Source organism: Rhinolophus ferrumequinum, chromosome 15 (genome assembly GCF_004115265.2).
Source record: "Rhinolophus ferrumequinum isolate MPI-CBG mRhiFer1 chromosome 15, mRhiFer1_v1.p, whole genome shotgun sequence".
Lineage (NCBI taxonomy): Eukaryota > Metazoa > Chordata > Mammalia > Chiroptera > Rhinolophidae > Rhinolophus > Rhinolophus ferrumequinum.
Genome location: NC_046298.1, coordinates 34,274,740 through 34,302,482, shown reverse-complemented (window position 1 = coordinate 34,302,482; position 27,743 = coordinate 34,274,740). Strand labels below are relative to the sequence as shown.

General features: G+C 46.9%; 1 protein-coding gene across 1 annotated transcript in view; it reads left to right on the top strand.

Moving 5' to 3' along the window:
• Positions 1-27,743, top strand: part of RHPN2 (rhophilin Rho GTPase binding protein 2) — a 48,088-nt gene that overhangs the window by 16,841 nt on the left and 3,504 nt on the right. Inside the window, exons 3-14 of the mRNA XM_033128867.1 lie at positions 5,112-5,240; positions 7,768-7,843; positions 13,716-13,793; positions 14,164-14,288; positions 15,888-16,054; positions 18,197-18,384; positions 18,788-18,944; positions 20,510-20,629; positions 22,513-22,707; positions 25,781-25,857; positions 26,574-26,720; positions 27,125-27,280. Coding sequence (XP_032984758.1) covers positions 5,112-5,240; positions 7,768-7,843; positions 13,716-13,793; positions 14,164-14,288; positions 15,888-16,054; positions 18,197-18,384; positions 18,788-18,944; positions 20,510-20,629; positions 22,513-22,707; positions 25,781-25,857; positions 26,574-26,720; positions 27,125-27,280 — 1,615 coding nt within the window. The remainder of the gene's footprint in view (positions 1-5,111; positions 5,241-7,767; positions 7,844-13,715; positions 13,794-14,163; positions 14,289-15,887; positions 16,055-18,196; positions 18,385-18,787; positions 18,945-20,509; positions 20,630-22,512; positions 22,708-25,780; positions 25,858-26,573; positions 26,721-27,124; positions 27,281-27,743) is intronic.

Genomic DNA, 27,743 nt, shown 5'->3' with positions numbered 1-27,743 from the left:
TATGAAAAACCCAAGGGAGTAGGCCTTCCCTTGGTGGTCCCAGCCAGAGGGAGGCCATGGAGACTCTGGGCAGGAAAGGGCAGGAACGCCCACTGCCTTATCCTGGCTGCTCTCTAGGCCTCTTTTGGTTGTAACATCAGTTACCAGACCACAGGGCCTCAGAGGAGGGGCACACGCAAGAGAAAGCTGAGCAAAGCCACGTTCTCCCAAGAAGGCCCATAAAAGCGATTCTTTTTATCCGGAAAGGCATCCAAGACACGGGGCACCAACGCACACTGAGCAGACCCAGGCTCTGATCTTAATTCCTAATTTGGGCCAGCGGATTCTGTTCTTGTCTGTTGCCCCAAGCTGTTCCCCCAGCTTGGTCACAGGGAGCTGGCACAGGTACCATATTCAATGGGTATTCCTTATTCGAGAAGCTGCCTTCCACCAATCGATCAGTGACAAATCGTTACCCATACTAGAAACAGCTCAAACTCTAGCGTTGCTTTCTGAATCACCATCGTACCCAAAAGTCAGCATCGTAGAAACCAAACCTGAGGTTCCGCCTGGCCACCGACCCTTTCCACAGTGACCCACATGAAAGAGGGCCACATCCAAAGAGCATCAATTTGTTGCCAATCGTAAAAATCTCAAATTGTTGCCAAGTCTAGAGGGAGGAGGCATTGGATATCAGTACGTAGAGGCAGAAAAATTGTTGGCCTATTTGGAGGCTCTCCAGATATTCAGACAGGGATCTTAGCGTCTAAACGTTATATCTAAGTTGGACTCACTCTGCTATGAACCAGTCAGCACCCCCTGCCCCCACCCCCACCACAGTTGCCTCTATGGAGTGGTCTTTATTCTGCCAGCTGTTCTTTCATGACTGACATGTGTTGAGCCCCCACCTGTGGAAAGGACTACGCCAAGTTCGAGGAGAAATACAAAGAGATAGAAGGAAAAGAAAGGACTTGACATTCAGGAGTTGCGATTGTTTACCTCGCCTCATTCCAAGATGGAGTTGAGGCACCTTAACACACTCCTACAACATGTAAGATTAACACAGGAGTGAGTGAGAATGTGGGGGGGACGGAGGAAGAAGAATGAAGGAGAGATTTAGCTGGAAGGAAGGCTGGCTAGTACATGCTACCACTAGGTCCTATATACTTTATTAAATGTGGGCCCCAGTTTGTCTCCGAGCTTCTGGGAAGGCCGTATGAAGAAGGGATGTGACCTGGAACACATTCCATACCCATTAGCCAAACGCAAACGAGTTGCTCAGAAGGAACCTTTCCCAACAGTCAGGGCTGGGAGAACTTTCTTCCGTTCATCCTCGCGGACGTTATCAGGTAGTGAATCAGTCACGTTCTCAGTAACATCTCTGTAGTACAGGTTTGACAAGCCGCAGGTCGTAACCCAGGGTACGTAATGAAATCAGCTCAGTGGGTTGCTGTGGTGGTTTAATAAAAAATAAATATTTGGTCTTTGTGCCCGGGTCCTGGCCCAGAGCTCCGAAAAGCCCAGGACTCTCCTGAGCATCTTTTGTATGCAGTGACGTGACTCCTGTGGGGCGGGGGCTTCAGCCTGGGAAGGGGGGCTGGATGCCAGAAAGACCAAGCCTGAAGAGAGAGGGTTGGAGCTTTCAGCCCCAACCCTGGACCTCCGGGCTGGGGGAAGGCGCTGGAGATTGAGTTCAATCATCAGTGATCAATGATTTCCTCAATTATGAAGCCTCTATAAAGCCCTAAACGATGGGGTTTGGGGAGCTTCTGAGTCGGTGAACACATGGAGGTGCGGGGAGGGTGGGGTGCCCAGAGGGCATGGAAAGTCCATGCCCTTCCTTGGCCTATGGAACTCTTCCATCTGGCTGTTCCTGAGTTGTACCCTTTTAAAATAAACCTCAGTGACTGTAAGTAAAGTGTTTGCCTGCGTTTTGTGAGATGCTCTAGTGAATTATTGAACCTGAGGTGGGCATAGGTGTGGGAGCCCTTGATTTAAACTGGTTGTTGAAAAGTACAGGTGCCCTCTACTTGCACCTGGTGCCTGAAGTGGGCGGTCTTTTGGCATGGAGCCCATGGCTGTGAGGTCTGTGCTAACTCCGGGGGTTGGTGTCAGAACTGAATTGAATCATTGGGCACCCAGTTGGTGCCAGAGAATCAGAATTGGAGAGCTTCAAACAGCATTGTGGTTTTGTTTTTAAAGATGTCATTAGAGTAGAATAGACTATATTAGAGTGTCCCATACATGGCAAAGAGTGGTTTTGTGAGAATTTGTTTTAGGGGTGCGTGTGTACATGTACTATGTTGTGATAGAAAATGTATTTGTTACTGGTGATCATAGCTTCAAAAAGAAAATATCCCCAAACCAATGACAGTCGCCAAGCTCAGCTTCCAAGATCTCCTTACCTGGCTGGGGAGCCCAGACATGCGTGTGTGAAAACTCACTGGGCAGTATATAGGGCAGGTGCCATCATATCTGCAGGCAGGGTCGGGCTCCGCTTTTCCTGAGGGGGCTGAGAAGAAGCCTGTTGTTTGGTCAAGGAGGACTTCAGTGAAGGGAGGAGAAGAGAGAGAGAGAGAGAAGGGAGTGAAGTATGAAAACATCATGGAGAGAACCTGATGGGCCCAAATATGTGGTGAGGTGGGGAGCCGCTCCAGTGGGGAGGACAGATGGGAGGGGAAGCCGAGCACTTTGCTCTCTGGAAGCATGGTGGTGAGGAAAGCAAGCTGGTGACAAGTGGCTGGATTTTCATCAGTGAGGAGGGGAAGGTGGTCAGGCCCCAACTCTCTGGCTGGCTGGGGCTCTTGGCTGATGCACCTCAGGTGTCATCTGTGAAATGAGCATAAATTCTAGTACCCGGTGTGAGGGATGACCGAGGACCTGCCTGGATGGTGCACGGAGGTGCGCTCAGCTAGGTCTGGCTCAGTACTTGGTTTTCATTGCCACTGCGATGTTTGCATTGATTCCTAATCTATAAAATGCGGGAGCACCTGTAAGGTCTACAAGTCAATGTCAAAACCTCTGCTGGAGGTTTTGGGTGAAGTTCATTCCTTTGTAGAGCTTCACACGAGTCTGCTTCACACGAGTCCATTCTATAACTGTACCACATCCGGTGTATCTATTTGCCATTTAGTCGGTATCTGGATTGTTTCCACTTCGAGGCTCTTATGAATAATGCTAGTATACACATTCATTTAACACGTCTTTGTTTGGATGTATGTTTTCATTTCTCTCATATGTAGATTCCTAGGAGTGGAATTACTCTGTTAGATGATAGGTTTAGATTTAACATTTTTAGAAACTCCCCAAGGTTTAGATTTAACATTTTTAGAAACTCCCCAACTGTTTTCCGAAGTGGCTGTACCCGTGACATTCAGCAGTGGTGAGGGTTCCAGTTTCTCTACATCCTCATTAACATTTGTTATTGTTTGTCTTTTTTTTTTTTTTTAAGAAAAGCCAATCTAATGGGTGTGTATTGGTCTCTCATTATGTTTTTAGTTTGCATTTCCCTATTGACTAATGATGTTGAACATCATTTCATATGCTTATTAACCATTCATAGTCTTTAGTAAAATGTTTATTCAAATCTTTTGACTACTAAAAAATTAAGTTGTCTTTTTATTATTTAACTAACAGAACTCTTTATATTCCGGATACAAATTTTTATCAGATATGTAATTTGCAAATATTTTCTCCTAGTCTGTGGCTTATCTTTCCTTCCTTCTTTCCTTTTTCCTTTCTTTCCTTCCTTCCTTCCTCTGAAGCACAGAAGGTGTTTTTTTTTTTGAAGCACAGAAGTTTTTAAATTCGACACAGTCCAATTTATCAATTTCTCCTTTTATGGACTGTGCTTCTGGTGTGTAGTTAAGAATACTTTTGCCCAACCCAAGGTCATGAACATTTTCTCCTATGTTTTCTTCTAGAAGTTTTAGCGTTTTAGCTCTTTTATTGAGCTCTCTGACGCATTTTGATTTAATATTTGTGTATGATATGAGATTTAGACTGAGGTTTATCTTTTGACTGTTGTGCAGAAAAGAGTTACCATATGCAGGCCTGAGGTGGCTATCCTTAGAAAGCCCTGCTTGTAAGGTTGGCCCTTGGCTGGAGTCTGGAAACATAGATTTCAGGAGAGTTCCCACCAGTCCCAGGACTGATCAGAGGGGCTCATTGTGCCGAAACTGTTTGTACAAACAATGCGCTTTATGTTGGACACGTGCTTTCCTTCTGGGAGTCTGGAACTTTGTAACACGCTAGGCAGAGGCTGCCTACTTGACTCGCCCCCAGTGAAAACCCTGGATGCTATATCCCTAATCAGCTTCCTTAGTAGATAGCATGTTACATGTGTTGTCATAACTCCTGGCTGTATTCTGAGTCTCGTGAGGCCTCCTAGTGAATCACCGAACCTGGGGGAGGTCTTGGGGGCACTGACGTACAGAGGGATGTCCAGTTGCTTCAGCACCATTTGTTGGAAAGACTGTCTTTTCCCCCTTGAATTGTCTTGTCACTTTTGTCAAAATCAATTGACCACAAATGTAAGGATTTATTTCTGGATTCTGTTCTGTCCTGTTGCCTATCCTTATGTTAGTACCACACTGTCTTGATTACTGTGGCTTTATAGTAAGTTTTAAAATTTCATAGCATAAGTCTTCCAACTTTGGTCTTTTTCAAATTTGGTTATTCTCGATCCTTTGCATTTCCATAGAGTTTTTAGCATTAGCTTGTCAATTTCTACTAAAAAGCTTGCTGGGTTTTGGAAGTGCATTGAATCAACAGCAAATGTCAATAGAGAATTGGTTCCTTGATAATAGTGAATCTTCCCATTCATAAACATGGCAGGTCTCTCCATTTCCTATCTTAGCAATGTTTTGAAGTTTTCAGGGGCTGAGAACAGGTCCCTTTTCTCTTCTCAAGGCTAATTCTTTGCAGAGATATCTTTAGGATTCATGTCTGGCAGCTCAGTGTCCTTGGCTATGTCCCAGGTCTGTTTACTGGTAGGTGTGGCTCAGAATGGGGCAGACACCTGACATCCCTGGGACACCTTATTGATCACATCTGTCAGTGGACCCATAGTGCTCACTGGGCACCCGGGATACCTGGCTGAGGGTGTTTCTCTCCCCCCTCTCTTTTAACAGAGCAACCACGAACCAAAAGGTACGAGAGCAGGTGCGCCTGGAACTGAGCTTTGTGAACTCAGACCTGCAGATGCTCAAGGAAGAGCTGGAGGGGCTCAACATCTCCGTGGGAGTCTATCAGAGCACAGAGTAAGTGGGGGTGGCGCTTCTTCCAGACACTTTCTGAGCCTCGGAACGTGCCGCATCAGGGATGGACTCAGAGAGTCCCAAGGATGTCGTAGACCCCACTTTGGGAAGCGAGGAAATGACCAGGTTTGGGGTTGAGCAAAGTGCAAGAGTTAAAGGGGTGAACCTCTGTATTTTTTTGAGAATACCCAGAGAATTGACCAAGACGACATTTATTTGTCCCGGGACCCTTGGAACGTAGATTTACAGGAGCTGCGTGGCTGGGTCTAGGCAAGGAGATGGCATCTCTCACGTGGCTGCGTAGTGGCTCCGTCATAAATAGGCTCTGAAAGCACCTGTGGTTATGTTACCTTTGAGAGCTGACCTGCCAGGTGGGGCCCAGGTTGCCCTGCCTTCTTCCCCTTTAGCCTCACCACCATGCACAGGGTCTGACTGGCTCACTCTGTTGATAGAATGCAAAAACGTATGAACTGCCTTTTACATCAACGGTCAGGGGGCCCTTGCAAGTTCCCTGAGGAGAAGGTGCAACAGAGACACTTCAGAAACGGACCCTGTTAAATATTTGAGAAACGAATGTGCTAACGCATAAGTCTCCATTAGGGAGTGTTTATGGGAGGTGAGGTATCGAGTGAGGTGTGGCCTTCAGAACAGCTCAGAGAATCTCCCACCCCATGGTGAACTACCTCGGAAAGAAATGTCCATCTTTAAGGAGAAATCACTTTGAGAAATTCCAAAGAAGGGTTGGCCTCCTTTTCTGTGTGGGGAAGTGAGACTTCTCAAAAGCTAGGGCAGCCGCAGGGGAAACGCAGTCAGAAAATAGTTCTCTGGATTAACAGGATGACATTTGGGAACCTCTGAGTCTCTGGAATGTGCTTTTCCTGATCATCCCCCATCCCCTGCACGGCACGGCGTGTTTTTCCGAGCGGAGGGAAAGCGTCAGCACGTGAAACCTCTGCTCTTCCTTGTTACGTCCGTGTGCTTTGGCTCGCTCAGCCGTGGGCTCCCAGTGCAGTTGTGAACACCTCGGCGAAACAACCAGTGAAAGCCTTCTTCTTCTTTGGTATTTAATTCCAGTGTTTTGCCCAAAAGGTCAAAGTTCCTCAAGGAGGCAAGGCAGGGCCAAACTTCGGTGATACATGGAGGATGTTTCATATTCCCATTTGCTTTACTGAAGCGCAGGGATGTCCATCATGAGGGCATCCCACGGAGACACGCAATTAAGGCCCCTGTGTGATGACGGTGTGGCTCTAAAGTGGCCAGTCGGTCCCCTGTGCTGTTGGGAAGAGGGAGAGAGAGGTGCACATTCATAATGGAGCCTTGTATTTGACTCCACCCCCTTCCTATTTTTAAAGCAGATTGTCTGTTTCTTAGCACAGTTGATCTTTAAACTCTTCTGTGAAATAAGTGGGGAAGAGACAGTCTCATTGTGCAGATGAGAAAACACAGGGAGGCCAGAGCTCATGGAGAAAATTACGTTAGCCCAAGTTTGGGGCTGGGGTGCCCTGGGCAAGGGGGGGGCCTCAGGACACTGGCTGCTCCTGGACAGTCGCAGGAAGAGCAGCCTTTGTCTCCAGTTCTGTGTGGGCCGAGGACAGGAGGGCACGGGGGTCCAGGGGAGAGGGGCATGGCCCATCCTCATCTTCTTCCAGCAGGGTCCAGCTTTCCCTGTGGGCTTTGGGGAAGACGCGCACCTCTGTTGGCTCTCGCCTGCTGAGCGCGCAGCCCCCCTTGTTCTCTCTCCATCACAGAGGCAGTGTCAGCTTACAGCTGCATTGTCCACTCACCCTGCTCTGCATTCCTGGCCTCCTCCCTGGGCTGGGCTGAGCGGCTGTAGGAGGTCTCCTGTTACAGGTCAGGGAGCTAAATCCCTGTTTGCAAAACAGCCTGAGCAGGTTCACTTCCTGTTGACCCTGCCCCTAAGAAGTAGGCTCAGGGCTCACTCCCATGGTGAGCTGTCGGGTAACTGGGTGGTCAGTGGGGGGAGAGGAGTTGGAGGGGCCTGACACTGGGCAGCGAGCTAGAAGCATGTAGATGTCAGATGCATCCCCTGCCTTCCGGGCTTTCCCTGTGCAGGTGGTGAGACACCCAGGGAGATACGCCCCAGGGAGGTGGGACCCACTGTGGTGACGAGAGAAGGAGGAGGAGTGTGGATGGAAATTGGGGGCTGATGAAGGAGGTCCAGTGGCGGGGTGGTGTACCCAGGTCAGGGAGCAGTGAGCACACAGGCGCAGGCCCTGGGGCGCAGTGGGTTCTCAGCACAGTTACTGAAGGAAGGGCTGAGACTGGCGGGTAAGTTGATAAGCGGGCCCTCGTGTGTTAGGCTGGACCTTCCAGAAGTGGCCGGGGACCGGGGCCAGTTTTAGAACAGCGACAGGGATGTGACCAGAGTTGTCTTTTATGGAAAATGAACCGGTGTGGGCTGGGTTGGCGTGAGAAGGGGGTGAGGACCTGAGCTGGGCTGCTGGGGGAGACTGTGGGTGCAGAGCGGCCGGAATAGGGATATTCATATACCTTGCTGTGCTCTTTGTAGGGAGACGTTTACGATCCCGCTGATTCCACTCGGCCTGAAGGAAACCAAGGATGTTGACTTTTCAGTCGTTCTCAAGGTAAATCTCAAAGCGATGGGAGCTGGACTCACTGTTGAAGAAGGAAATACAGAAATTGTGTATTCCCTGCAAGTGGCCTAAGGCTCAATGGGCCACGTGTCAGTTGATGTCTGCAGGGTGACCCTGAGTCCCCTCAGCAGACCACACAGAGACCTTGTGCAGTCCTCTTCTCCTTTGGTCACTCTGAGGCTCCTTTGCCTGGGGACAGGGATTGGAAACCCCCTCCAGCCTGCCCCCCCCCCCCAGGCCAACTCAAAGAAGTACAGTGGTGGATGTGCTTTGGAATTTCCAAATTGTATCCTAGTTTAGTATCTATTTTTCTTACATTTTGTAACTGATGCAGGCCATGTGTTTAGAAGAATAGCTACATTCCCCCCCCACCCCGCAAACATTTTATTATGAAAATTTCCAAACTTACAGAAAAATTGAAAGCATGTTTCATTGAACTCCTGTATATTCACTACCTAGATTTTACCATGAACTTTTTACTACCGTCACTTTATCACATAGTTATCCCTCTCTGCATCCCTGTGTCGCTACGCCAGTCCACCTTATTTTTTGATGCATTTCAAAGTAACTCAAAGATGTTGGTTCACTGACCTTAAATACTTGAATAACTAGAGTTGATGGTTGTTGTTGTTTCCCCATCTAATTCCTGGGGATCTGGCCTCCTCTTCCCTCCCTCCCTCCCTCTTTTCCTCCCTCCTTTCTTTCCTTCCTTCTCCTCCTCCTTCTTCTTTTTCAAATAATAGCTTTATTGAGATATAATTCATATACCATACAATCCACCTCTTTAAAGTGGACCCCATCTGGCTTCCCCATAAGTGGGTGTGTCTCTGGCGAGTAGCCAATACTTGGAGGCCCACCTGTGCCTGTCTCTGTGCTGGGTGCTGGTGATGTCACAGACCCTGTCTGCCGGCTCTATGTTTCAGTGGGGGATTCAGGTGGGAAGCGGGGGAGGGGCTTTGATGGAAGCATCAGGAAATGTGACGCCCTCAAGAGATGCCTCTCCCAGCCTGGAATGCCTTCCTCTTCTCTCCCCAGCTCCATCAGTCTGAGTTGCAATGAATCACCTCCAACTTCCATTTAGGAGGAGAAAGTGGAGGTGGGGCGGAAAGTTGTGCTTGTCTCTGGGCTTTCCAGCACAGGCGTGGTATATAGGAATGGATCCCAGCATCATGAAAAATGCTTCAAAGAAATAAGTTTCTTTTTCATAGTTAACCCTATTGATTGACTCACTTTTGACTACTTTTAGTTTAGAAAAGAAAAAAATCATCACATGGCATTTTGGGCGCTATAGAATTTGTCCTTTTAAAATAAATGGGTTAATGTTTCAAAAGTTTCTGCAGTTGACCTCCCTTCTGGAGCAGAGACTGTGAATTGTTTAATAGAAGATCTTTCAGTCAGAGCATTTTTTGCCTGTTGCCTTGTTTAAATGGTGGTCCCAGTCCCTGTGAGTTTGAGAAGGGATGCTGGTTGTCTTGCAGGACCCAGGATCACCAGAAATTTGATTATCTGGAGAGTAAACAATCCAGGAGCTGCAGCTTCATGCCAACTTTTCGCAGGCAACATGAACTTTCAAATGTGACACTGGTTGCACCTGTGAGACTCAGACAATCCTGTCTGTGGAAATGTCTTCAGTTACTCTTGTAGAATAGTTTCCTTAAGAATCAGTTTGTTGCTCAGTGCCAGACCTGCAAGAGTGCAGGCATTTTAAAGGGAGACTCTCTTAGAGAAACTTGGGAATTTTATGGGCATCTGTAAGGACTCAAACATATCACGTGATGAATTCCACATTAAAGGCAGTGAAAAAAAATCACATTTTAGGCATGGCCAACTGCTGTTCAGCTGCGGCTTCCAACCATGTCATTTTAGCCTAAAAGGGACTCTTCAAATGTCAATCATACAAAAATGAGAATGTTAAGGGATGTTCTCCCTTCCACATTTGTGCTTGAGAATAACACAGACAGATGCCACAGGAGTAGTTTGGCCGACTTAATGAGGGCAATCCAAGGTGTCTTCCAAATCTGACGTGTGTGTCTGTGTGATATTTAATGGTCAGTAAAGCTTCAGGATGTGACTTGGGCTTTATTTTAAAACAGGTTTTAAAATGGCCTCATTAAGAGCACCATCAAAATAAATTCCCTTTCCAGAGAATTCAAGTTGGGTTTTCTTTCTTTCTTTCTCTCTTTCTCTCTTCCTTCTTTCCTTCTTTCCTTCCTTTCTTTCTTTCTTCCTTCCTTCCTTCCTTCTTTCTTTCTTTCTTTTTGCTTTTAAATAGAGCTTTCTTTTTCTGATTAACAACAGTATTGCAGAATGTTCAGAAAATACCAAGACGTGTAGGGATCCCTCAGAGCCCACCACCCCTCCCCACTGAGCTCTGTAACTTGCTCAGCATTTAATCTTTGGACACCCCCGGCCTCTTCCTCTGATCGGGACCTGCCTCATGAGGGTGTATGTCTCCTCCCATCCATAAGGGCTCAGCATGGTGTCTCCTTGTGCTGTACAAGGTAGCTGTTAATTTCCTTCTTTAGGCAGCTAAAGTTCTTGCTATTGTCAGCTGAGCATCTCTGTACAGGTGGCTGAATATTCTCTTTGGATACATTTCTAGATGTGGATTTGGTAGGTCAAAGATACATAGTATCTAGTTACCCACGGGAAGTGGTCCTGCCTTCCGTCCTCCCATCTGTGTGTGACTGCTGATCTCCCTGCACCTTTGGTTACAATGTCATTCATCATTTTGATTTTTTAAAACTACCTTTTTGGTTTTTGTGAAATCAGGCAAAAGCAATACTTTATTATAATTTACGTTTCTTTGATCGGTACTAGTTGAATACATTCTCACATGTGTTTATGTGCCCCTTCTATTTCTCCTTTTCAAAAGGACTGCTTCTGTCTTTTGCTTTCCTTAGTATTATTGCTCTTCTTATTTCTTTTTTTCTTTTTCTAAAAGATTTTGTTGGTGAAGGGGAACAGTGTGTACTTCCAGGACATTTTTTTTCTACGTCAAGTTGTCCTTTCGATCATAGTTGTGGAAGGTGCCGTTCAGCTTCAAGTTGTCCTTTCAGTCTTAGTTGTGGAGGGCGCAGCTCAGCTCCAGGTCCAGTTGCTAGTTGCTGGGGGCGCAGCCACCATCCCTTGCGGGAGTCGAACCGGCAACCTTGTGGTTGAGAGGACGCGCTTCAACCAACTGAGCCATCCGGGAGCTCAGTGGCAGCTCAGTGGCATCTCAGTGGCAGCTCAGCTCAAGGTGCCGGGTTCAATCTTAGTTGCAGGAGGCGGAGCCCAGCATCCCTTGCGGGACTCGAGGACTTGAACTGGCAACCTTGTGGTTGAGAGCCCACTAGCCCATGTGGGAATCGAACCGGCAGCCTTCGGAGTTAGGAGGTCTAACCGCCTGAGCCACCGGGCCGGCCCTACTCTTCTTATTTCTTAACAAGAGTTTGTGTTGCATGTGAAGGATGTTAACCCTTGGTTATATACATTGCAAATATTTCTCTCAGTACATGCTTCCCTTTAACTTTTGTTATATAAGCAAGTTTAAAAGTATAATATGTATATATTTTTTTCATACAGATTTTATGTTATTAAACATATCAGTCCTTCCCTTTACAGTTCTGCCTTGATGACTTACTTGTTCAGAAAGGCATTCTCCACACCAAGATGTCATAAATATTTTGCTGTTGTTTCTTTACGTGCTTTGTTTAAAAATTTTTAACATCAAATCATTGATCTGTCTAGAATTTGTTTTGGGGTAAAAAGTAAAGTGTAAGCCTATAACTTTTTATTTTCACCAAATGGGTAGCCAATTTCCCCTGAACTGTGTGTAGAGAATCCAGCTGTGTTGCTGGATGGTGTCTTTCCCTCCTCCCGCTCTACCCCACCATCCTCCATCCTGCTCTGTCTGGGGAGGCCGAAACCAGCTCCTGCTCTGTGGTTTCCCACTGGGTGTGGCCGAGGGGCGGAGCAGCATCAGGAGATGAGAGGGTAGGAGAGGGAGGTCCGGCATTTAATTCCAGGCTCCCTCAGCTGGCTTCCTTTTGCATTTGCGTAGGGAAGGCCGGTAGCCATCTCTCCAGGTTTCCAGAGCTCCTTCTCCCCATTGACCCTTCAGCTCTGGGATTCTATTGACTCTGCAGGTCCCGCACCATCCACACCACGGCAATAGCCCTGTCCTTACACTCACATCGGTCAGTTTGCACAAATGTGTGCACCACCTCTCTCCTTTTAAGGAAATTCTTGCCAGTGTCCACAGTGGAGGTTGACAGAATAACGTGCTGCTCTGAATGGTGCATCACCTGAATGGTGGCCCTTAGCATGGCTCGTGGGATGTCATCTGAGAAGCTCGAGATAAACTTTGTCCTTCTCCTCATCCTCATTGGAATTAGTGTCACAAATAACAGAATTAATAACATTTGAAAACCATTGCAAATGTCACAAATCATCCTATTAGAAGAGCTGATTCCAAACACCAGCTTTTTAAGTAAAATCATGAATAAAATCTGTGGCGGCATCATCAAACAAAAAGAAAACGTGGGTAAAAATGAGCAGAGTAAAAAACAGGGAGCCTCTGCATATCCTCGGGCCCAGCAAGACCTCTTCTTGGGGTTTATTCTGAGGAACCAATCAGACGTGGACACAGGGATGACCTTTACGTGGTGTTATCTTTCATTGCAAAACGTACCAATGACTTTAATGCTCAACAAGAGGGCGTGAAGACTCATGGTGCATATTGGCTAGCACATAGTAGGGGCTAAATGTACTTGTTGAATAAATAGCTTAAATACGTTTATTACATTGGATGGTTATATGACCATATTAAAGGTTATGTTATAGATTATTGTATAGCAAATGAAAATGTTTGATGCATTGCCAATTTAAAAAACAAAGCAAAGCAAAGGTGTATATTTATTCAGTACAGTCCCATTTATGTAAGGTGAGGGGATATGGTGTGTGCGTGTGTGTGTAGATCTGCATTGAACGTGCAAAAAGCAGGAGGAGCTTTAACGTAGAAGGTGTGTAAAGAGTACACTCACGGGTACTTGAGAAAACATAATTGCACTATCTCCTCAACTTTCTTGCCACCAAGGAGAGCCAGCACTCATGGAAGATGTTGTGCAAGAACGAATTCACCATACCCCCTATAGTGTTCTTCCCCCCCCCCCCGCCTACAATACTTGCCATATTCTAATCTATGATGTAATTTACTTATTTGTTTGGGCCCATTACGTATTATCTGTGCCCCCTGCAAGAATATAAGCTCCATGGGGCAGGATCTTTGTTTAGTGCACAGATGTATAACCCTGGCTGTGTGAACATGCCTGGCACAGGGCATGTGCTGTGTCACGTGACTGAGTGAACTCACAGGGCACTTGTCAAACACTGGGCTGTGGGCCCCATTAGGGGGTCTCGCTGGGGTACTTCATTTGTGGAAGTGCTAGAGCTGCTCTCACAAAGGTTCTCATCGCAGATCCTGACGGTACCATCATCATAATAGTCCCCAGACGCCAGTTTCCTTTTTGCCCGGGTACTGAGGACAGCCCTAAAGACGAAGGTCTAAGCCCCTGATTATCTGTGACATTTGCCAGAATCGTTTAATGAATAGGTCATGTAATTGGCGCAAAGACATTAAAAGAAAAAAAGTTACTCAGCTTTCTTTGTTACCAGAGCATCAAAAGCAAAATTTAAAAATGTGCATTAAAAATTGATAAAATAAATCCCATCACTCAGAAAATCACTGTGGTATACAATCTCCCATAAGTTTTCGTGTGTTCTACATTTATTTCTAAAGGGAACACATTAGACATTACTCTCCTACCTATTTATGGCTTTGAATCACACCTTACAGTGTCTTCTCTCATTTTTCTTACAGGATTTTATTCTGGAACATTACAGTGAAGATGGCTACCTATATGAAGATGAAATAGCAGATCTTATGGACCTGAGACAAGTATGGTTTTGCACGCAGCAGGGAGAGGAGGATGGCTGCTAGAGCTTGTTGAGTCTTCAGAATATCCCATAATTGCTCACTTGAGGTCATATAGGCGCGCAGATGGTTGGAGGGGATCGGGAGGGATTGTCGAATCATCCATTCCACTTGCCACAGAAGAAGAGCAGGCGAGAGACCTGCCCGCTGGCATGTCTGAGGCTGGATTCTGGGACTCCTGAGTTCACCCCAGCCCTTTCCTTCCCTCCTAGAGTTCACGATACCAGCAGCAGGGCCCAAGCTCCACAGATGTAGCATATGTGAGCACCTTCCAGGATGCGCCGTCTACTCTGTTCTCATCTGCTCACCCCTTCGGTGTTTCCTGTCCTTGCAGGCTTGTCGGACACCCAGCCGGGATGAGGCCGGAGTTGAACTGCTGATGAGTTATTTCATCCAGCTGGGCTTTGTCGAGAGCCGATTTTTCTCGCCCACCCGACAGATGGGGATCTTGTTTACGTGGTAGGTGCCTGGGGCCTGTGCTGTTGCTGTCCCCCTTTCAGTCACAGCTTGGAGCCTGGGCACCACAGAGGCTCCTCTGCTCTGCAGGTCCCTCTCTCTAATGTCCCCTTTATGCAGGAGAGCCCAGGACGTGTAGCTAACCAGCTGTTGGTTTGTGAAGGGGACCCAAGGGGGAGGAGGCTCCAACATACCTTGCCTTCTTGATTCTCAGAACAAGTGAGCCGACAAAAAGGGACTTTTTTTGGGGGGGGGGTGCTCATTTTATCATCAGAGAAACACCAGGGCTCTGAGGTGGAACTAACCGGTAACAGGAAGCAAGAGTCCTGTCCCCGATGGGACTGGGCTGAGGTGGAGGGTGGGAATCACGTTTTGTCCCAATGACAAGAGCAGCAAACAGAAGTAGATCGAATTTAAAAACGGAAGCAGAACATTTGGTTCTTCCCTAGCGTTGGTATTTTCAAAGATTAATGTTGTTGAAATACGTCAGAGGTGCTGCGTGTGGGTGAGAGGAGACTAAATCCCCATAGCTAACGGGCACGTTCAGAGTGACAGTTTTACCACAGCAGGCCGATAGGGTGCCTTCCTTTTGAAAGGAAAAGCGGATCACGCTTTGTAAAGATGCTGCTAGCTGTCTGCTCTGGTGAAGGGAGAAAAGGGGCTTTCTCCCAGGCCTCAAATTAGGGAGAAGTTGTGTGTCTACCTGCTGATTGACGTGTGAACTTTAAAACAAATCCTGAATCCTTTTAGACTTCAGAAGAGATTATGAGGGGTTTGTAATTGCTGTATTTCATTTAGGAGAAGCCTTGTATTTTTAAAACACTTCATCTTTTAGAGCAGGTCAGGTTCACAGCAACATTAAGAAGAACGTACGGAGATTTCCCCTATGCCCCCTCTCCCACACCCCAACAACCTCCCTCTCTACCAACATCCCCCACCATAGTGGAGGTGCGTTCTACTGCAACTGATGAACCTCCCACTGGCACGTGATTGCCCAGAGTCCACAGTTTACATTACAGTTCGCCCTTGGTGTTGTACGTGCTATGGGTCTGGACAAATGTATGACATGTATCTACTGTTCTAATATGCAGAGTGGTTTCCCTGCCCTAAAAACTGTCTGTGCTCCATCTATTCGTCTTCCCCCCTAATCCCTCTCTGAAACCCTGGAAACCACTGATTCTTTTTTTGTCTCCATTGTTTTGCCTTTTCCAGAATGTCATAGAGTTGGACTCCTACAGTATGTAGCCTTTTCAGACCTGGCTTCTTTCACTTAGCAATATGCGTTAACGTCTCCTCCATGTCTTGTCATGGCTCAGTAGCTTAGTTCATTTTAGTGCGATAGTTATGCACCGAATGGATAGGCCACGACTTGTTTATCCATTCACCTACTGACAGACCTCTTGGTTGCGAAACCTTATTTTTGTGTGCGCTTGTGGGTGTCTTCAGTGTGACCTGGCCCATCACCTTGTTTGGAAATGAAAGCCTCATTGCATGTGCGTCTTTGAATTTTATTCAAGAAACAGATTTTGTCCATTTTTCACCCCAAAGTGGCATTAACTAGCCAAGTAATCCCTATTCTCATAACACATTTATATTAAATAGGTATGACTCCCTCACTGGTGTCCCAGTCAGCCAACAGAACTTGCTACTGGAGAAGGCCAGCATTCTGTTTAACATTGGAGCCCTCTACACACAGATCGGGACCCGGTGCAATCGGCAGGTGCAAGCTGGGCTGGAGAGTGCGGTGGACGCGTTTCAGAGAGCTGCAGGTGTGTCTCCAAGAGGGCTGCTGGGATAGAATCCTGGCGCTGCCAGTTGGCACTGGGTACCCCAGCCGAAGTGGATCTGGGGGTCCTCTCCAGGCCGCATGGGCCTGAAAAGGCCAGGCCAGTTTCCAGCGCTGGTGTCATTTCCCACCAAGAGAATTACTTAATGGTTTAAACCCTGTCGGCTCAGTCTGGGTTATGGCTCATGGGCACAGTGAATCCTGTGGTTAACAATTAATCTTTTCCAAATGAGTGGCCCCAAGGATGGCAGTGAATGAACTGTTACTTTGAACACTATATTGAAGAACAGAGTCCGTTTTACCAGCTAGTGAAAACGTATGCTTTTTTTTTTTTTTTAAACCAAGTGTGCCTCACTAGTACCTATTACTATTTATTATGCCTTTATATGTTCTTCATTCTATGAAGCCTGCCCACCTGAGGTTGCTTTTTTCGGCCCTTTGTCAAGCAACGCCTAGTGCTGACTCATAGCGGACCCAGGGTCGCCAGGCCGGGTGCCACTCACGGGTTATCGAGGGTTCTGCCTCGCTCCCCTCTAATAGGACTTGTGTCAGGCATAGCGGCGTGGGCAGTGGTCAGCCAAAGCAGCACCCCAGCACAGCCCACAGCACGATCCCCCGAGCTGGCACCACAGGTCTCCTTCTGTGGCAGCCCTCATCACTCTGCTTGGGGGTGTTCCCCTGCCAGAGAACCTCCTTGAGTATCTCATGTTGCTCTGCAGGGCTGTGAAGAAGCATAGCTTTGCCGTTTTCACTTATTATGGACTTGCTTGTGTTTCAATGATTGATCCCTCAGGATGAACCAATACGCTAAGATTCCGCATGGGAGTTGATTTCTTTCACTGTAAATCCTTTTCTGGGCTCATCTTTCTTTCTGAGGAATCTTTATCAGGTGGACTTTGTGACTTGTCTCTGAGATTACAGATATGAAGCTTGAGAATAGAGTGGAGGAATCGCAGAGGGGAGCAAACAGCCTGCAGCAGTTGTCGTCCTTCTACAGGGCGGTTTGTGCTTTGTGACAAAACCTGAGGAACCAGTTAGATGGGATTCATGGCTGGAGATTTTATTTTAGCTCCAGGTTGATTGTCAGTTTATGCTGTGACAGTTAATTTTCTAAAGCATAAAAAAAGTCAGCTGAGGGCTACAGCATGAAAATTTCCATTGGATTGGGCTGAGATGATCTTTCCTGGGTCTGGGGAAAAGCCCCCAACTTCTGAATGACCCAGGTGTGAAGTGTTAGCTTCCCCCGAAAGCCCCTCAGTCTTTCTGCCTGCTTTCTGCTTTTGCCTCCATCAAATGCCTGGTCATGGTTGGAGTTTCTCACAATTGTCCCAGAAGAGACTGGAATGGACCGGAGCAGGCTGGTTTCCTTTCTTGATAACACGCCTAAATGTTTTGGAAATCTGTAAATGTTTTGGAAGAGAATCCAATTTTTTTTTTTTTTAACTATGGTAAAAGATACATAACAAAATTACCGTTTTAACCATTTTTAAGAGTACAGTTCATTGACATTAAGTACATTCTCATTGCTGTGCAACAACTGTCAACCTCCAGGATTTTTTCATCATCCCAAATGGAAACTCGGTCCCCATTAAACAGTAACTCTCCATTCCATCTCCCTGCCAGTCCCTGGCAGCCACTGTTCTACTTTTTATCTCTATGAATTCCAGACTATTCCAGATACCTTGTCTCAGTGGAATCATACAATATTTGTCCTTGTGACTGGCTTGTTTCACTTAGCACAGTATCTTCATCCATATTGTAGCATGTGTCAGAATTGCCTTCTTTTTAAGGCTGAAGAATATTCAACTGTATGCATATACCACATTTCATTTAGCTATTTTATCCGTTAAGGGACATCTGAGTTGTTTCCCCTTTTTTTCTTTTGTGAATAATGCTGCAGAGAGCACTGGTGCACAAGTATCAGCTGAAGTCCCTGCTTTCAATTCTTTGGGGTGTATACCTAGGAGTGGAATTGCTGGCTCTTATGGTAATCGAGAACCAGATTTTTTAAGATGCTCCAGGATACCAGTTTTAAATTTCTTCTTCTGTCCTTCTCTTTATTTCTGAACAGCAAGGTGAAATAAATATGATCCCCAACTAATGTGCAAAAACTTTCCAATTGTAGGGGTTTTAAACTACCTGAAAGAGACATTTACTCACACACCAAGTTATGACATGAGTCCCGCCATGCTCAGTGTGCTGGTCAAAATGATGCTTGCACAGGCCCAAGAAAGCGTGTTTGAGAAACTCTGCCTTCCTGGGTTACGGAATGAGTTCTTCATGCTGGTGAAAGTGGCTCAGGAGGCTGCCAAGGTAAGTCTTCCTGGTTCCCGTGACTCTCAGGGGTGGGTGGGATGCGTCGGTGTGGCCTCACTGGGACCAACAGGGGCTTCCCATGGCAGCCGGCCCAGCACCTGGGCAGCATGCCTGCCCAGGCCAGAGTGTTGCCTTGCATTTTCTTGGCAAGTCCTGATGTTTCAGATACGGATCACTGATTCCATCTGCAGCTTAGCCTAAAAACCAGCATAATGACAGTTGCCTGATCTCCCTGTTAACTCTGACACTGACAGCACGAAGAACCCTTGGAGTCGCTCCCAGATTCTGGAGCGGACTCTGGCAGGGGCTGTTGCATAGAAGAAAGGGCTCTTTTTCCGTAGCCTGGGTGCGTGAGGGCCCCTGTGCCAGGCTCCCCTGCCCAACATCCCTTCTCTTTCAGGTGGGAGAGGTCTATCAGCAGCTGCACGCAGCCATGAGCCAGGCGCCCGTGAAAGAGAACATCCCCTACTCCTGGGCCAGCTTGGCCTGCGTGAAGGCTCACCACTACGGAGCCCTGGCTCACTACTTTGTAGCCACCCTGCTCATCGACCACCAGTGTAAGGCTCGGGGCTTGGAGGCTCTGGCTTTGCTCAGGGTTGTGGTTTTCCTGCCTCCAGGAGACAATGAGCTGGATGGGAGCTGTCTGCCTGCCTTGGAGATGCTCACAGCCTGGGGACAGGTGGTGGGAAGACAGATGGCCTAGGCAGCTGTCACACAGGCCAGGCTGGGATTCAGGGTTATACGTTCCTGCTGTGGGAGGAAGAGAGGAAGTGTTAATTCTGCCTGGGATGGAGCAAATAGCTTCATGGAGATGACTTTTCACCTGGAATCCAGAACAGGGCTAGGCCAAGTGAGGCTTCAGTCTCAGGCACAAAATCTAAGGGAATGCCCCAAAACTCAGTAATCAAGATAACGTTGTATGGTGATATTTAAAATGAATCAGTATTAATACAAAAAATTTCATGGTGATCAACATTTTAAATAAAGACAGGGGTCGGTAACAGTGCTGTGCTGAGCCACAGTGGAGCCTGAAGCAAAAAGGAATTTGGGTGTTTTGTTTCTCATGGAATTTTTTGCACTGATTTTGATGTTTGGAAGCTTGTATTAAAATATTACATATCTCGATTGCTGAGTTTTGGGCACCTCAAACTTTTAGCCCGACTTGAGTGCCTTACTCTGCTCATCCTAGTCTTAGCTTTGATCTCAAGTCAGGTGGGGCTTTTGTTGTAATTAGTACTAATCGAGGCAGCCCCAGAGTAATGAAAAGGATCACTTCTGGAGGCAGACTGCCTGGGTTCATTTCTCCGCCCTGCCATTGACTAGCTGTGTGATCTTGGGCAAGTTACTTAGCTGTTCTGTGCCTCAGTTTTCTCATCTCTAAAATGGGGGTATGAAGAGAACCTGTATCGCATGGCTGTTATGAAAACTGAGTGCCGCTATGCAAAGCTAAATAGTATATGGTGGGCTCTCTGAAAGTGTTAACTGCTACTGCTAGTATGATTATGTCATCTATTAGGCAAGGCAAGTCATGTAAGCCAGTGGAAATGCAATGCTTCAGTAATTGTGGTGGAAACAGCAGTGAGGCAGCAGTTGGATTCCTTGGTGTAGTAGTGGGCAGTTTCTCATTTGAGTTGGACTTTGAACTCTAAGAAGTACTTTTCCAGCTGAACAAGAAAGGACAGCTAGAGCAAGAACACAGTCTGAGCTCTGGGATGGAGGCCGAAAGTGGTCAGGTAGTACTGACTGCTTTGGTGAGGGTAGAGGGGCACACGTGCCAGAGAGGGTGCAGGCACGGAGGCCACCAGAGATTTGAGGTGGGGCTGTGCCGGGAGGTTCCGTGAGGTGGGCGGCCTGGAGGAGGTCGAGAGAGGGGCCTCAAAGCCACATCATGAGCCCCTAGCGTGTGCCTGGCTCTGAGTGCAAAGACCTGTGGGCTGGGTTGCCTGGGGTGGGTCCAGGGGCCCAAAGGAGACCTATTATCCCAAGAGCCTTGTAAAACTGGAGAAGAAAGGCACCTGAAGATGTGGGTGAAAGAGAAATCTCTAAGTGGGTCTGCAGCGCCATCTCCAGAGCCCATGGCCACAACCACAAGAAGGAATTAACCCCCCGGTTCTCATTGCAGTGAAGCCTGGTGCAGATGAGGACCACCAGGAGAAGTGCCTGTCCCAGCTCTATGAACACATGCCAGAAGGACTGACGCCCTTGGCCACACTGAAAAACGCTCATCAGCGCCGACAGCTCGGTGCGTATGGGCTCTCCTGCTCCCTCTCCTCCTCCTTCCTCGTGCCCCATTTGGTGCCCAGCTGGTCCTGCTCACCGACACCCCCAGGCAGGTCCCAGGGCAGGACTTGGAGACTGGGGTCCTGAGTCTACTGTGTCCCCTCTGGATTCAGAAACCATGAGGGGTAGTCCCCTAACCTCAGTGGGCTTCCAGAACTTGTTCTCACAGGTTCTGCGAGGGCCCCGGCTCCCACAGGGAAGCTAGAGCTTTGACAATCTTTCAGCACCTTCGTGGTTCTTGGGGTTGGCCCTTGGTCATCCTACTGTGGAGGGACATGGTGGTTCCTATTCTCAGGCCACACCTGAGAACTAACTGGTCATGAATCGTCCTGGTGTGGTCTCTGCCACGTCTCAGAGTGAATATGTGCAAACCTGCATTCCTCCACTACCCAAACCTGCCCCCCAACGCCACCCCCCCCAGTTTGCCCATTTCAGTGATGGCAAATGCATCCTTCTAGGTGTGCAGGCCAGAAACCTTGGACTTACTCTCCGTCCACATTTGATTAGGAAATCTCATTGACTATCCAGTAAACATAACCCAAATCTGCTTACTTCTTACCCTACCACCCTGGTCCAAGCTACACTCATATCATGTTTCCCCGAAAATAAGATCTAGCTGGACCGTCAGCTCTAATGCGTCTTTTGGAGCAAAAATTAATATAAGACCCGGTCTTACTTTACTATAAGACCAGGTATAATATAATATAATATAACATAACATAACATAACATAACATAACATAACATAACATAACATAATACTTGGTCTTATATTAATTTTTGCTCCAGAAGACGCATTAGAGCTGATTGTCAGGCTAGGTCTTATTTTCGGGGAAACACAGTATAGTGTTTACTAAACAAACACAGACTTGCTGAAACCTCACACAATCCTGAGATAGGTATGGTATGATCTCCATTTTTCATTTGAGGAAACAGTGGCCCAGAGAGGTTATACAGCTTGCCCAGTGTTTTGCGGTGTCCTCACACCTGGTCTCCCAGCTTTCCTCTTTGCTTCTTCATAGTCCATTCAAAGTCAGGCCACATCATTCCTCTGCTCACACCCTAATGGGCTCTCATGTCACCCAGAGTAGGAGCAGAAGTCCTCACCCTGCACTTGAAGGTTGGACACGGTCCAGCCCCTGCTCCTCTCTGCCCTCATTCCCTACCCTTCTCAGCCACTGTCATTCCCTCTAGCCACATCCCCAAGCTCCTTGTGGTCCTCGAACACATAGGCATGGTCCTGCCCCAGGGCCTTTATACTTGCTGTTCCTTCTTTCAGAAATGCTTTTCCATCAGATAGCCTCAAGGCAGTTCCCTTACTTCCTTAGGGCACTGTTCAAAAGTTTCCTTTAAAACAGAGTTTCCCTGATCACCCATCAGAGAAGAGCAACTTTCCATTCCCACTCTTCTCTGGCCACATCTGCCTTACGCTGCTTTACGTTTCTCCATAACCTTATTGCCACACAGTCCATTGCATGTTATTTTGCTTGTTAATTATCTGTCTTCAACCACTAGCTTGAAAACTCCATGAACGCTGAGCCTAGTGTTTGTTCACTGCCTTCTCTAGTGCCTGGAATATTTGATAACTATTTGCTGAATGGATGTTTTATAGACATAAGTGAGCATAATGCATATGCATTGAAGAGGGGCTCCGTGGGCCACTGTGAGCTGTGCCCTCTTTAAAAAAAAAAAAAAAAAAAAGAGGGACTCCAGCCGTCCAGGCAGATCCTTCAGAAGAGAGAATGTCCATCTCTCTGGGCTGATCCTTGGGCACTTTGGCTCTCCTGGAGGTACATGCGTTGCAATTTAGGACCCATGTCCCATGGCATTGCTTTTCTGTTGGCAGGCAAGTCCCATCTGCGCAGAGCCATTGCCCATCATGAGGAGTCGGTGAGGGAGGTGAGCCTGTGCAAGAAGCTCCGCAACATCGAGGTGCTGCAGGAGGTGCTGTCCGTGGCACACCAGCGGTCCCGGCTCAAGTACACGCAGCACCAGGAGGACGACGACCTGCTGAACCTGATCGATGCTCCCAACATTATCTGTGAGTGACCTGGGTGCCTGTGCCAGGGGCCGAGTGTGCCCTGTGTGAGACACAGGGTCCCTCGGGGCGCTCAGCCTGTATTTGCTCATCCTGCAGGGGTGGGCAAACCCTCTGTACCAGGAGGGGACGAAATGCTTCTCTTGCCCATTTCCCCTGCCCGAATCCAGGGCTCCTTTATGGTCTCAGCCTCCTCAACCACTTTGCGACATCTGACTCTCCTGCTGCCTCTCGACACTCCCTTGATGTTTGGGCACCTTGCCGCTTTGATCTGTTCTCACCTTTCTCGCCACCCCCCTTTGCTTACTGTGCTTCTTGCCCAATCCCACCCACCCCTCCTGGCATTCTCAAGGTCCACTCTTCCTCATTCACTTCCAACCTCCTTTGGGGTTCCAGACATCACCTTGTCAGGAGACCCCTGAAACTACCTTTCACCTTGACCATTTTTGCTAGACTCAACATCCACATACATTCCGTCTGCCTTCTGGGAAACTGCACTTTGTTAACCGTCTTTTACCTCTGGCTCCATGATTTGAAAGCCAAGTGCATCCTTATTCCCGCTTCTAGCCTGGTGCTTTCCCTTGTTTTCTCCATCTTTTATCGGCACTAACATTTTCTTTTAGGACAAAAATTATTTTTATTATGAAATGAGAAGTAAAACTTTGGCTGATATAGTGGAACCGGCGGTGCAGGGAAAATGTTTACTTTGGCACTGAAAATTCGTCAGAACCTACCATGTTTCCCCGAAAATAAGACCTAGCCAGACCATCAGCTCTAAGTGTCTTTTGGAGCAAAAATTAATATAGACCTGGTCTTATTTTACTATAATATAAGACCGGGTCTTATAATATAATATAATACCAGGTCTTATATTAATTTTTGCTCCAAAAGACGCATTAGAGCTGATGGTCCGGCTAGGTCTTATTATCGGGGAAACATGGTAGGTATCCTGTGTGTGTGTGTGCGCGCGTGCAGTGAGAACACTAAAATCTACTCTCTCAGCAAATTTCAAGTATACTATACTCGTATAGTATTGTTAAGCATTGTCACCATACTGTGTGTTAGATCTCTAGAACTTACCCATCTTGTATAACTGAAACTGTACCCTTTGACCAGCATTTCACCTCCCCCTCCCCCATACCTGGCATCCACCATTCTGCTGTCTGCTTCTGAGTTGGACTATTGTAGACTCCACATGTAAGTGAGATCATGCACCACCAGCATTTTCTAAGGCTCTCCAGGGTGTAGAGCACTGCCCTAGGTTCAGTAATACAGAGACGAACTGCATAGTTGTTGTAGCCCTTGGAGAGGTAGCAATCATTCTGTCCAGGAGGGCAAGAGCTGGGGAGACCTCCCTGAGAGGTGACTTTAGAGGGATGAATAACTAGGGTCTTCCCACGAGTTAGGGAAAGGAGATGGAAGGCGGCCTAATCGAGGGAACCCCCTTTATCCATACCCCTTCCCACCCCATTTCCTACACCTCTGTCCCTAGTCTCTGGAGTTCCACCCCCTATTTTCAGGGACCAGGTCCTTAGAGACAGAGCCCTGTTCAAGCTAGAATCCTGGGCTTGTCTGTAGTAATGTTGGCTAATACCCACTGGGCATTTGAGGCCTGCCAGGCACAACAGTAAGCACCATTTGTATACAGAATCTCACTGAACTCTTCCAACTCTATGAAGGAGATACTGATATTGCCTTGGTCTGAAAGATGAGGCGATAAAGCCTTAGAAAGATCAAAGTCCTTGCCTCAGGTGACAAGGCTGGTCGGGGGAAGCAGGACTGGCTCCCAGGGATTCTCCTTCACGGACACTGGCCACCTCCTTGCCCCCTGTCCACACGGTGTGCTCTGTGGCCAGGAGGTACAGCCATAACCTCCATGGAGGGTGGGACACACACGGCTCCTGGTAAGGCTGTGCAGGGGTGGTGACACCACTCTTAGCGGATGAGCAGTCTGTCCAAACCCAACGCTACCGTGTTTCCCCAAAAATAAGACCAGGTCTTATACCGTATTTCCCCGAAAATAAGACTGGGTCTTATGTTAATTTTTGCTCCAAAAGACCCATTAGGGCGTATTTTCAGGGGATGTCTTATTTTTTCATGTACAACAATCTACATTTATTCAAATACAGTCGTGTCATCTACTTCTGGAACATTGTCATAATGTACTAAATGCATCCGTCTGGCTGACGATCTTAATTGGGGTTTATTTTCGGGGTAGGTCTTATTTTCGGGGAAACACGGTATGTCAGGCAGATTATAAGAAGCCACAGGATCATCCTGTAAATTGAAGGGTGTGTTCTACCTTGGCGGTACCAGTCTTCTCCCCCAAGTTTCCTTTTTAGACTATTGTTCATGTACACTCGGGGATCCTTTGTGAGAAACTGACTAGCCTCGTGGTAAGGGTGAATTGGGCCTGCCACAGATATGCTGGTGGAGATTTGAGCCATCGATGGACACGATTTGGCAAACTCACTGCTCTTTGTGAAATCCTCACATCACAGATTACTAATGAAAGAGGAATCACATCTCCCCCAGGACTTTGTGCTATGAGACATGGTACTTCCGTCACAGACACACCTGATAGGGTTTTATGAGTGCCAAAGGAAGTCCACTAGAATATAAATAAGCCACTTGAATGTCCAGTCGTTGTTTTCAATCTTTCATTGCAGGGGGCACAGCCCACCATCCCATGTGGGAATTGAACCGGCAACCTTGTTAAGAGCTTGCGCTCTAACCAACTGAGCCATCCGGCCGTGCCTCTGGCAGCTCAGTGGCATCTTGTTGTCTTCAGTCTAGTTGTGGAGGGTGCAGTCTGGTTCTCACTATTTCGTCCCAGCCCCAGAGTGGGGTATGGCTCGTAGTAGGTACCAAACGGAAGGTACAGGTCACACTGGGCCAGGGGGTTGACTAATAGTCCATCTTCTGTAGTGTTTGTCTAAACCGAGCAGAAGGGACAGTGACGAGGAGAAAGGTTTGCTTCCTCTTCCCTTCCGAGTGAAGACTTAGACCTGAGTTTTCAAGGATAACTTTCAATTACAGAAACATTTATGCTTTCCCTTTTAATTTTCTTTTCTAGCTAAAACTGAGCAAGAGGTTGAAATTATACTGCCACAGTTCTCCAAGGTGACAGTAATGGATTTCTTCCAGAAGCTGGTATGTTGAACCCTTATTTCAAAATGACCTAAGGGGGGCAGTTTTTACGTGTTGCAAGTATGTAAAGGCTATTTTTAGATATTTTAGATTTTTTAAGTAGAGATTTTATTTTTTATATATATTTTTTAAAACAAATTTTATTGGGGAACAGTGTGTTTCTCCAGGACCCATCAGCTCCAAGTCGTTGTCCTTCAATCTAGTTGTGGAGGGCGCAGCTCAGCTCCAAGTCCAGTCGTTGTTTTCAATCTTTCATTGCAGGGGGCACAGCCCACCATCCCATGTGGGAATTGAACCGGCAACCTTGTTAAGAGCTTGCGCTCTAACCAACTGAGCCATCCGGCCGTGCCTCTGGCAGCTCAGTGGCATCTTGTTGTCTTCAGTCTAGTTGTGGAGGGTGCAGCCCACTGGCCCATGTGGGAATCGAACCGGCAACCCCGTTGTTCAGAGCCCGCTCTCTAACCAACTGAGCCATCCAGCCGCCCTTAATTAGATATTATAAATTTTAAAGATATTTTTATTTAAAACATATTGGCTATTTTGGGGGGAAATGGCAATGTTCTCATGACTGCTGTAGCATGTGTTATCCCAGATGGTGACATGAGCCTCTGAGCAAGGCCAAGTGAAATCTGCAAGGACAACAAGGCAACATTTCCTTTAGCTTTCAAATGCCTGATTCAGCCTTCAGATCCTATAGCTAACGATGCTCTATTCCAAAGGGCCCGTTATCTGTGTTTTCGGCGAACAAGAGATGGACACCTCCTCGAAGCATTCGCTTCATTGCAGAAGAAGGGGATTTGGGGTTCACCTTGAGAGGAAACTCTCCAGTTCAAGTCCACTTCCTGGATCCTTACTGCTCTGCTGCGGTAAGCATGTGCCGTTCTAGATTGGAAGCAAAACTCACTGGCATCATTTTTTTTTTAAATTTTGTTTTTTTCCCAGTTACAGTTGACATTCAATAATATATTAGTTTCAAGTATACAGCAAAAACTCACTGGCATCTTTGCGGGCAGTCAAACTAGTAAAATACAAAGAAAGCTGCTCAAACAAATATATCTGGGTGAATGAATTTAGGGTTCCTTTATGTAAATGTCCTGGCTTTATGCAAAAGGCCTTTCACGGATGCTACATGCCCAAAGAAAAAAAAGATTCATTTTTGCTTTCTTGAAGCAAACTTATGTAAATATCTATTTTGATAATGAACTTGGAAACTGATTCAGGGAATTGAATGAATAGAACACTGACCTTTATTTATATCAAACTTTTATAGCTGGCAGGAGCCAAGGAGGGGGATTATATTGTTTCCATTAAAAACGTGGATTGTAAGTGGCTGACAGTAAGCGAGGTTATGAAACTGCTGAAGAGCTTTGGCGAGGACGACATTGAAATGAAGGTCGTGAGCCTCCTGGACTCCACCTCATCCATGGTGAGCGCTGACACCCCCTGGCAGTAAATAGCGACTGAAGTCGGTGTGATAAGCTTGTCATTGCTGCGATGTGCTTTCCTTGGGTCAAAGAGATCACTGGACAACTTTTATTTTTGATCCTGTAGATCAAACCACCAATTGGTTTTGCTGATTACACCCACACTTTTTAATTCCGAAAGTACTACATACTCATGGTTAAAAAAGGAGTCAAATGATACAGAGGGCTTAAGACGTCGTGAGAGACCGTCTCCACATGTCAGAGAGCATTTGCTGCTCTCCTATGAGATCTTGGGAAGTGTTTGTTACCTGTGCAAATTCATGTGCATATTTATAGCCTCCTTTTTTCCCTAAGTGGGAGGAATCATTCCATATGTACTCTTCCACACTTTGCCACGTTTAATAATGTACCTTAAAGACTTCCCTCTATCACAACGTTCATTTATTCATTCAACAAATATTGATT